Below are 11430 nucleotides of genomic sequence, written 5' to 3' on the forward strand. Positions count from 1 at the left end.
TGCTGGGAAATGCAGTCAGTCATGTGACGATTCAAAGCACAAGAATAAACAACGAACGACTGGCGAGCTAAAATAGGTACTTCGGCGCTGAAAATCATGATTATGCATCACTTCATAAAGTGTAAGCACCACCTAAGCCAAAACTGGAAAGTTACCCGTGAATTATCGTAAATCAGATTTCAGTTGACCAAGTAGTAGCGCAGACTTGTAGGTTTAGGCTACAGATCTATTCAGCCCCAATCTCGTGTTGAAGCACATGCATCCCTCTTTCATTTGACATGCAAACTTTCAGCAATAGTCCCGGTGTGTCGGTGTACAGTGCATGGTCTTTAAAAAGTAGGTTGTCGACAGGTTACTTTAAGGTTGCCATTGTTGTACAGTTACATTCAAAAATAATTATTTGTGTGCCGAGGACGATCTGTGAAGAAGATTCATTTCAGTATGATAACATTTTTTAAGAATATCAGTGCCAACATAGAAAAGCATAGAAATACAATATTTGTTAATTTAACGACATTTTGAAGATCAGCCTAAATCTCATGGTGTGTTTATTTTAACAATAATCTGAGTGTGCACAAGAACTACGATTCCCAGTGTATTTTACAGTGGGGAGTGGTTGGCCGAATAACCCTTTGGCGAATGCAGCGCGTGATGTAAACAATAAAAGGATATACAGTAGAGATAGATCTATCTACAGCGAACATATACATCTGGTCTGATTTACTTTAAATCTTTATTCTGGAAACGTATACTTTTTTTGCAATAGTATAAGCCGTTCTGCACATTTTGTAAGACTTTCAAATCCCATTTTGTCAGTTTGATTATTGTTTCACACTTGTTTAATTTTGGCACAATTGTTTCATTCTCTGCTATTGGTCAAAATAAACCACGATAAATGCGTTTGCTCTGCTTCGATTGGCTGCGGAACAAGAACCTTCACCACCAGTTTGCCTTTCCACTAGCTTCTATAGCCACAAAGTCCGATTCCAAAGCCATAGTCAGATTCCACAGCCAAAACTAGGTGAAAATTCTGTCAATGTACTCTTCAGCAAGGCACTTAACCCGAATTCCTCCTGCAAATCGCTCTTGACAAGAGCGTCTGATAAGTGACTAAAATGTTAGGTTTAAAATCAAATTTTAAGATCAATTGTATAAATAGGCGGGGTTTATTATGACTTGGCCATAGACGAACGCCCCAATTTCTGTCTTTCCACTACATAACACAGCTACAAAGTCTGATTCAAAGAGACAGTCTAAATTGGCTACAAACAAATTAGCATTTTGGTCTTCATTTAAGGTTAGGCATAATGTTAACAGTGTGCTTGAAAATCAGATTTTAAGAAGATCAATTTTAGAAATGGGCGGAGTTTATCCATAATTATGACTTTGTGGTTGTGTTAACTAGTGACGATCCCAGTTTATCGACTTGAGATTAGCAGCAGAAACCGAAAATGTCGGATCCCACGGTTGCAGACACTCGCCGATTAAACTCTAAACCGCAGGATCTTACAGATGCGTATGGCCCCCCAAGCAATTTTCTTGAAATCGACGTTTATGACCCACAAACTACTGGAGTCGGCCGGAACCGATTTACCACTTATGAAGTGAGAATGCAGGTGAGGAGCGCCAGTATTGAAATCGAGGCCGGTGATTTTGGCGGGGCCTAGTGTAGGTGACGCTAGTATGGTGTGGGAACATGGGTTGGGACGTGTTTTTGGAGAGACTCGACTTTTTGCTTTTCAAATGCTTAGCCTTTCACATTGTCATGTTAAATAATAATTTCATCCAAATTCCTCATGCAGTCGTTACTAATATGGCTACCACAAACATTACATAGCCAGCATGTGAAAGGTTGTCAGGTTAGGTAGTGTTTCTGCAGGTAGCCTTTGCTAGTCAGTATGTCAGGCTATAGCTAGCTCGTTTATTCAATTATGTAGGATGTGCAGGCTTTTTCTCCAACCCAGAAGAAAACCCTGCCCACCCCTGGAATCCCCAGGCTCGATATTAAAGAATATTGGGACAGTTAGTACTGTGGTTATCAATCACATGTATTTATAAAGCACTTCTTACATCAGCTGATGTCACAACGTGAAACCCAGCCTAAAACCCCAAACAGCAAGCAATGCAGGTGTAGAAGCACAGTGGCTAGGAAAAACTCCCTAGAAAGGCCACCACCTAGGAAGAAACCAGGCTATGAGGGGTGTTATGAGATGAGCAGACCGCCACTGGGGTGTTAAACCATCATTGTATAGAAAGGTGTTTGAACATGAGCTAGTCTCACAAATCCTAGGGCATGCTTCAACATTGGTACATTGTGGGAGACAACCTGTCTGTCTAGCAGGGTTGTCAAACTCATTCCATGGAGGGCCTAGTGTCTGGGTTTTTCACTTCAATTAAGACTTATACAACCAGGCAATGGGAGTTCCTTCCTAATTAGTGACCTTAAGTCATCAAGTACAAGGGAGAAGTGAAAACCCACAGACACTAGGCCAGCATTTCCTCAAATCTGTGCACCTTTTAGTTTTTTGTCCTAACACTGCACAGCTGATTCAAATGATAAACATGTCATGATTATTTGAATCTGCTGTGTAGTGCTAGGGCAAAAACAAAAACATGCACAGAGTTTAGGAAACCCTGCACTAGGCCCTCCATGGAATGAGTTTGATACCTGTTGTCTAGAGACTATATGGGCTGAGAGAGAGACATAAGTTGGCCAGTGTATACCCATACTACTACAGACCTCACCTAATTACCTGGCTCTCACACTGCATGGGGCGGTAAGTAGCCTAGTGGTTAGAGCGTTGGACTATTAACCAAAAGGTTACACGAATCCCTGAGCCGACAGGGTAAAAATGACTTGCCTAGTTAAATAAAGGTAAAATAAAAAATGTTTTAATGCAACAATCTCATGGACACTCCTCTGGGTTTCCCTACACCCAAAAGATGGGGTTGTATTATGAACCATCCACTATCACAAAATACACCACGCCAGTTTCACAATTGAACAGTGGTGTTCACAGAGTGAGACAAGATGCTGATGAAGTTATTCATTTATGAAGGGTGCAAGTACTGAAGTCTCACCATGTCACTGGACATGCTGTACTGGAAATGCCCCCAATCTGTATTTCTGTCATTTTAATGTAGTGATTAATATAATTGTTATCATGTGCAGACAAACCTTCCCATCTTCAAACTTAAGGACTCTGTTGTGCGAAGAAGGTACAGTGATTTTGAGTGGCTGAAGAATGAGCTGGAGAGAGACAGTAAGGTAGGCTCTCACACTGCATAACTAATTGCCTGTATGTCTCACCAGTATAATGGCAATTTATTTTGTTGGAATTCCTGTGTTTGTTTCTAAGTAACTAATTTACTGATAAGGGGTGCCCTTTCTACAGATTGTGGTGCCCCCTCTCCCTGGCAAAGCTTTGAAGAGACAGCTGCCCTTCCGAGGAGATGAGGGCATCTTTGAGGACTCCTTCATTGAGGAGCGGAGGGTAGGCTTGGAACAGTTTATCAACAGGTGTGTAATGTTTCTGCCAATGGTATTTCTCTCTCTCTCTCTATGGCTGTCTCCATTTCAATGCATTGTCAAATTAGCTCTCAGCCATCTGCCTTTTGACTCCACTAATAAGCAATTATGATTGCTAATTACCTGAAACCTACTTCTTTCTCCACTATCACCAGACTCGCAGGTCATCCCCTGGCCCAGAATGAGCGCTGTCTTCACATGTTCCTTCAGGATGAGTCCATTGACCGGAACTACATTCCTGGAAAAGTACGCCAGTAGAATGGGCAGGGTTGAGTTGCCATCTAGGGAAGAGAATTGCCAGGGACCTCACGATATGATATCACGATTCTTAGGTGCTGATATTTATTGCGATTTAATGTTCCAAACATAGTGCTTATTGTACACTGAGTATATAAAACATTAAGAACACCTGCTCTTTCCATTACATAAACTGACCAGGTGAATCCAGGTGAAAGCTATGACCCCTTATTGATGTCACTTGTTAAATCCACTTCAATCAGTGTAGATGAAGGGGAGGAGACGGGTAAAAAATAATTTTTAAGCCTAGAAACAATTGAGTTATGGATTGTGTATGTGTGCCATTCAGAGGGTGAATGGGCAAGAAAATATTTCTGTGCCTTTTTGAATGGGGTGTAAAAAAAATAAAATCTAATTTTATTTGTCACATACACATGGTTAGCAGATGTTAATGCGAGTGTAGCGAAATGCTTGTGCTTCTAGTTCCGACAATGCAGTAATAATCCAACAAGTAATCTAACTAATAATTCAACAAAAAAAAAAAAACTACTGTCTTATTCACAGTGTAAGGGGATAAAGAATATGTACATAAAGATACAGTGCCTTGTGAAAGTATTCGGCCCCCTTGAACTTTGCGACCTTTTGCCAAATTTCAGGCTTCAAACATAAAGATATAAAACTGTATTTTTTGGTGAAGAATCAACAACAAGTGGGACACAATCATGAAGTGGAACGACATTTATTGGATATTTCAAACTTTTTTAACAAATCAAAAACTGAAAAATTGGTCGTGTAAAATTATTCAGCCCCTTTACTTTCAGTGCAGCAAACTCTCCAGAAGTTCAGTGAGGATCTCTGAATGATCCAATGTTGACCTAAATGACTAATGATGATAAATACAATCCACCTGTGTGTAATCAAGTCTCCGTATAAATGCACCTGCACTGTGATAGTCTCAGAGGTCCGTTAAAAGCGCAGAGAGCATCATGAAGAACAAGGAACACACCAAGCAGGTCCGAGATACTGTTGTGAAGAAGTTTAAAGCCGGATTTGGATACAAAAAGATTTCCCAAGCTTTAAACATCCCAAGGAGCACTGTGCAAGCGATACTATTGAAATGGAAGGAGTATCAGACCACTGCAAATCTACCAAGACCTGGCCATCCCTCTAAACTTTCAGCTCATACAAGGAGAAGACTGATCAGAGATGCAGCCGAGAGGCCCATGATCACTCTGGATGAACTGCAGAGATCTACAGCTGAGGTGGGAGACTCTGTCCATAGGACAACAATCAGTCGTATATTGCACAAATCTGGCCTTTATGGAAGAGTGGCAAGAAGAAAGCCATTTCTTAAAGATATCCATAAAAAGTGTCGTTTTAAAGTTTGCCACAAGCCACCTGGGAGACACACCAAACATGTGGAAGAAGGTGCTCTGGTCAGATGAAACCAAAATTGAACTTTTTGGCAACAATGCAAAACGTTATGTTTGGCGTAAAAGCAACACAGCTCATCACCCTGAACACACCATCCCCACTGTCAAACATGGTGGTGGCAGCATCATGGTTTGGGCCTGCTTTTCTTCAGCAGGGACAGGGAAGATGGTTAAAATTGATGGGAAGATGGATGGAGCCAAATACAGGACCATTATGGAAGAACCTGATGGAGTATGCAAAAGACCTGAGACTGGGTCGGAGATTTGTCTTCCAACAAGACAATGATCCAAAACATAAAGCAAAATCTACAATGGAATGGTTCAAAAATAAACATATCCAGGTGTTAGAATGGCCAAGTCAAAGTCCAGACCTGAATCCAATCGAGAATCTGTGGAAAGAACTGAAAACTGCTGTTCACAAATGCTCTCCATCCAGCCTCACTGAGCTCGAGCTGTTTTGCAAGGAGGAATGGGAAAAACTTTCAGTCTCTCGATGTGCAAAACTGATAGACATACCCCAAGTGACTTACAGCTGTAATCGCAGCAAAAGGTGGCGCTACAAAGTATTAACTTAAGGGGGCTGAATAATTTTGCACGCCCAATTTTTCAGTTTTTGTAAAAAAAGTTAGAAATATCCAATAAATGTCGTTCCACTTCATGATTGTGTCCCACTTGTTGTTGATTCTTCACAAAAAAATACAGTTTTATATCTTTATGTTTGAAGCCTGAAATGTGGCAAAAGGTCGCAAAGTTCAAGGGGGCCAAATACTTTCACAAGGCACTGTATATGAATGAGTGATGGTACAGAGCAGCTTAGGCAAGATACAGTAGATGGTATCGAGTACAGTATATACATATGAGATGAGTATGTAAACAAAGTGGCTAGTGATACATATATTACATAAGGATGCAGTAGATGATATAGAGTACAGTATATACGTATACATATGAGATGAATAATGTAGGGTATGTAAACATTATATTAGGTAGCATTGTTTAAAGTGGCTAGTGATATATTTTACATAATTTCCCATCAATTCCCATTATTAAAGAGGCTGGAGTTGAGTCAGTGTGTTGGCAGCAGCCACTCAATGTTAGTGGTGGCTGTTTAACAGTCTGATGGCCTTGAGATAGAAGCTGTTTTTCAGTCTCTCGGTCCCAGCTTTGATGCACCTGTACTGACCTCGCCTTCTGGATGATAGCGGGGTGAACAGGCAGTGGCTCGGGTGGTTGTTGTCCTTGATGATCTTTATGGCCTTCCTGTAACATCGGGTGGTGTAGGTATCCTGGAGGGCGGGTAGTTTGCCCCCGGTGATGCGTTGTGCAGACCTCACTACCCTCTGGAGAGCCTTACGGTTGTGGGCGGAGCAGTTGCCGTACCAGGCGGTGATACAGCCCGCCAGGATGCTCTCGATTGTGCATCTGTAGAAGTTTGAGTGCTTTTGGTGACAAGCCGAATTTCTTCAGCCTCCTGAGGTTGAAGAGGCGCTGTTGCGCCTTCTTCACGATGCTCTCTGTGTGAGTGGACCAATTCAGTTTGTCTGTGACGTGTATGCCGAGGAACTTAAAACTTACTACCCTCTCCACTACTGTTCCATCGATGTGGATAGGGGGGTGTTCCCTCTGCTGTTTCCTGAAGTCCACAATCATCTCCTTAGTTTTGTTGACGTTGAGTGTGAGATTATTTTCCTGACACCACACTCCGAGGGCCCTCACCTCCTCCCTGTAGGCCGTCTCGTCGTTGTTGGTAATCAAGCCTACCACTGTTGTGTCGTCCGCAAACTTGATGATTAAGTTGGAGGCGTGCGTGGCCACGCAGTCGTGGGTGAACAGGGAGTACAGGAGAGGGCTCAGAACGCACCCTTGTGGGGCCCCAGTGTTGAGGATCAGCGGGGTGGAGATGTTGTTCCCTACCCTCACCACCTGGGGGCGGCCCGTCAGGAAGTCCAGTACCCAGTTGCACAGGGCGGGGTCGAGACCCAGGGTCCCAGGGTCTCTATGGTGTTGAATGCCGAGCTGTAGTCGATGAACAGCATTCTCACATGGATTCCTCTTGTCCAGATGGGTTAGGGCAGTGTGCAGTGTGGTTGAGATTGCATCGGTCTAGGGGTGGTAAGCAGGTAGGGTGTCAGGTAGGGTGGAGGTGATATGGTCCTTGACTAGTCTCTCAAAGCACTTCATGATGACTGAAGTGAGTGCTACGGGGCGGTAGTCGTTTAGCTCAGTTACCTTAGCTTTCTTGGGAACAGGAACAGTGGTGGCCCTCTTGAAGCATGTGGGAACAGCAGACTGGTATAGGGATTGATTTGAATATGTCCGTGAACACACCGGCCAGCTGGTCTGCGCATGCTCTGAGGCCGCGGCTGGGGATGCCGTCTGGGCCTGCAGCCTTGCGAGGGTTAACACGTTTAAATGTTTTACTCACCTCGGCTGCAGTGAAGGAGATTTCGCATGTTTTCGTTGCAGGCCGTGTCAGTGGCACTGTATTGTCCTCAAAGCGGGCAAAAAAGTTATTTAGTCTGCCTGGGAGCAAGACATCCTGGTCCGTGACTGGGCCGTGTAGTGTTAGGTGCCAGGTGCAACACTGTTGGGTATTTCCATGCTCAACAGTTTCCCGTGTGTTTCAAGAATGGTCCACCACCCACAGGACTTCCAGCCATCTTGACTGTGGAAAGCATTGGAGTCAACATGGGCCAGGATCCCTGTGGAACGCTTTCGACACCTTGTAGAGTCCATTCCCCGACGAATTTAGGCTGTTCTGAGAGCAGGGGGGGTGGAAAACTCAATATTAGGAAGGTGTTCCTAATTTTGGATATACTCTATGCAGAGAGACAAGATGCAGCATGAGCGAACGAGTTTTGATCAGTCAGGGAAATAAAAGTGCTGACAAAAAAAGGAGAACAAGCTAAAGGATGAAAAATACATGCGTTTTGGCACAGATACAGCAACTTGCGCTAGCCGACAGGGTGGCTGTGTTGGAGAGGGGTGTGGCAGTAGGTGGGGTGTGCTGGCTGTTCCTTAGCGGTTTCCATCTATCTCTCCCAGCAAGGGAATAGCATTTTATTTGTACACTAAATTATATATAACACACACACACACACACAATATGACCTCCGCTATCAAGTCTTGACTTACCTAGTACACTAATTTTGTGCTTACAAGAAGCATAATCGGGTGAAATTATATAAGATAACTTTGTATAACCTAAATGCATATTTATTGTGTAAATGTGTCTGTAACAGATTTCCATCCAACATTTTTACGTGAGTGAAGTACGTGAGTGAAGTATGTCGGATGAAAATATCAGGGCTGATGGAAACGGCAAATTTGTCTGGAAAATGTCCAAATATCTACAAAACAAAATACACTAGACAAGGTGGGCTCTTTTTGTATTGGTAAAATTTATGTGAGAAATGGCGGTGGAAACGCCTTTGTAATAACCATCTTGGAGTCACCCAATGCTATGTTGTGTGGTCCTCCCACTACGACTCAGGGAAAGCTTGCAGTTCATTCTATTTTTTTTTTTTACATGGGAATTTAACAGTAAAAGTCATCTTTATGTGCACCTCTTCATCACGCACAGCTTTTTATCCGCAACAGGTCAATATGATAAACGCATCTCTGGTGGGATGTCTATTGTTTTTATGCAGATTTTAGAATATTCGCATGAGAATCTGTCGCCAATTGGATGGAAACCTGGCTGGTGATGACTGTTTCTCATAATTTTAAATGTGAAAATTAAGAAGCTATAGCTTAGCAAGGGGACAAAAGGATTATGTTCTGTAATGTCAGATTACATTTTAGTGGTTTAAGGAACCTGAACATACAGAGAACAGTATCAGAGGTTTTTGTGTCTTACAATGTCTCCCCCCCCTTTTCTTTTTTTTTTTTTTAGGTGTGAATAAAGTAAGTTTGGTTATGCTTTTTATTTATATTAATACAATTGTGATCATTTTCCAACCGCTTTTGTGTGTGTCAATTCAGATTTGGTTTAGCGGGTTACCAATAATACATTAATGCATTTACGCTCATATCTCTTCGCTTCCCTCTTTTTCAATCAACCACTTATTCCTTTTTAAATTTTCCTTGAGTAAGTGTAACTGTTGCCATGATATGGTTGCATGCATGCATGGGGTAATATTTACAGTTCATCTTTAGTAAAATACATTACTTCCACTTTTGGCTTAAAGGGAAATGTCACTGTTTTTCAACTTTATATTTTATAAATCTACAGCACCGCAACATATTTGAAAATGATGCTTTTTTTTTGTAGTTAAAAAAACAGTAAGTGTTTCTGATGACATCATCGGTATGCGTCATGTGATTTTAATCAATTTATGAGTAGGAATATGAAGTTGAAAATTTTTGGAATGTGCCTTTAAACCAGTCATGCAGGCTTTCATGGCGGCAGTAACTGAGACCTAGAGAGCAGTATCTAACATACATTATATGAATGTATGGCTAGACCTTGCTTGTTTTTTAATGACAGATTACATGCAGTTAAGATTTGAATTACCAGTTTACATCAAAATGCTCATCTCCAGCACCCTAAAATCTGTCGGATGCTGTATGCTGACACTGGTAACACAATGCCTCAATCATTGACCAGTTTTTCAATTGTGATGAAGGAAGTCTTGATTTCAAACCTATTCTTTAGCAATAATGGAACATACCCTTGAGATCATATAAAAACATATATTTTTTTTAAAGGAAGATTCCATTAACCTAGCCATTGTATCAGAGCCTAGAATTAACCTATACACTCTTACCCTTTTTTGATAGTTGTAACTATGTTATAGACATTGTAGAACAGTAAAGGTCTATATGCCTTTTGTTCAGACTTTAAAGTCTTGGTCTACATAAGTGTAGTGAGACTGGCAACACTAATCCTCAGATACTAATAAGTCCATGAATACCTGTGATTTGTTTTCCTTTCTATAGCAGCCCCAGAGATGAAAATGATGTCTACTCAGCCCATCTTCTCAACCCTACACCCCCTGGCTGTTTGGCTTTATCACTAGAGCCCACGCTGTCTCTTCCATAGGTGGCCCATCCTCCTAGACAACTGCATCTGCTGGAACTCTCTGTAAATACTGTGTACATATATACATATCTTATTTGTAGTTGGTCTGGGGAAGCTCTGGGGGTATTCACATGCAGAGCATTTAACTTGTAGCAGAAGCCTGAGGGTGGGGAAGGTGAATTTATAAAACGATTAGTAACAAGTTAGTAAGTTACCTTTTATGAAACATGATTTTTCTGGAGTTAAACTTGAGGCTTATTAAGTAAGTAGGTGTTGGTAATAATTATAACACTTAATTTTTGGAATGAGAAAATATTGTTTTAGTAACAAGTTGGCTTCCTAACTCATGAATTCTGCTTGGTGAAATATAATTGTGTACATTTCTCATGTGAAAATGACAGTCTGCCAAAAAGACTTTCCCCTGAGCAACCAGTTTCTCAGTTAAAGATCGATCTCCGAAGGGAAACCTGGCCAACCTGACTCACCAACACAAAGCATTCTATTACTTTCCATTAAGATTATTTTTACATTACTTGACAACTTATTTACAAATCTTGATAGAGGAATGATTCCATAGTGTAATAGAAAAAAATGACAAGTATCAGGATCAAGTCTTGGGGACAAATATTCATTCGTACCACCTCAATGGTCATCAGACTCCATTGCACTTGATGTAATAGTAGGGATCTTAACGCCAATGTGTTGGGAAAACTCCCAACCTAGATTCTCGCAACCGTGGTCACAATCATTTCCAACCTCTCTCCTCTACTGCAACACTATTGTAGGTTGTTGTAAATGAGAATATTTTATATCAATTTACCTGGTAAAATAAAGCTCAATCAATAACAAGAATGTCCAGCAGGATACTTATTTTGCTTACACTCGCAGATACAGGGTTGTCTTAGAAGGAAATATTATTCGGTATTTAGGTGCTTCTGTTTAATGTGTGGGGTGAGGCTCATGCAGCCGGAAATGTCTGTAATCAAGCACCAAAGACAGTTTCTGCTTCATTGTGATATGTTTCCTGAAACATCTCGGCCTCACCTCAACTAAACTGATGGCTAGTTGCCAAACATTTCATTGGTGTTCTATGTTCATGTGTTTTTGACCATTCAAATACATAAAGGCTGTTTTTTTCTGATTTAAATTTGTTGACCACAATGTACTGTTAGTTTATTAAACCACTGAAAATCTATCAAATGTGGTTG

General features: G+C 41.4%; 1 protein-coding gene across 5 annotated transcripts; it reads left to right on the top strand.

Annotated features, from left to right (window-relative positions):
- The first annotated feature begins 1211 nt into the window (after positions 1-1211).
- On the top strand, positions 1212-11417 carry LOC112256218 (sorting nexin-12). Of its 5 annotated transcripts, XR_006083910.1 has the most exons (7): positions 1212-1616; positions 3173-3268; positions 3396-3520; positions 3685-3775; positions 8442-8575; positions 9095-9105; positions 10141-11417. XR_006083910.1 is itself a non-coding variant. In XM_042325709.1 (6 exons), the coding sequence occupies exons 1-5, from the start codon at positions 1452-1454 to the stop codon at positions 9098-9100; spliced, it is 483 nt and encodes a 160-aa protein (XP_042181643.1). In that variant the 5' UTR covers positions 1213-1451; the 3' UTR covers positions 9101-9105; positions 10141-11417. The 5 variants fall into 5 exon arrangements, 4 of the variants coding, with proteins under 4 accessions (XP_024285071.1, XP_042181643.1, XP_042181644.1 ...); XM_042325709.1 differs by lacking the exon at positions 8442-8575 and having other exon boundaries at positions 1213-1616; XM_042325710.1 differs by lacking the exon at positions 8442-8575 and having other exon boundaries at positions 1213-1616; positions 10144-11417.
- Positions 11418-11430: the final 13 nt, after the last annotated feature.

This window comes from Oncorhynchus tshawytscha, linkage group LG08, assembly GCF_018296145.1.
Source record: "Oncorhynchus tshawytscha isolate Ot180627B linkage group LG08, Otsh_v2.0, whole genome shotgun sequence".
Taxonomy (NCBI): Eukaryota; Metazoa; Chordata; class Actinopteri; order Salmoniformes; family Salmonidae; genus Oncorhynchus; species Oncorhynchus tshawytscha.

What these genes read in the sequence shown, in the direction of transcription:
- LOC112256218 (XM_024429302.2), top strand. Translation starts at nt 1,452, where the DNA reads ATGTCGGATCCCACGGTTGCAGACACTCGCCGATTAAACTCTAAACCG. An exon ending in CTTATGAAGTGAGAATGCAG is followed by an intron (nt 1,617 to 3,172) that starts GTGAGGAGCGCC and finishes TATCATGTGCAG; the next exon opens with ACAAACCTTCCCATCTTCAA. An exon ending in TTGGAACAGTTTATCAACAG is followed by an intron (nt 3,521 to 3,684) that starts GTGTGTAATGTT and finishes CACTATCACCAG; the next exon opens with ACTCGCAGGTCATCCCCTGG.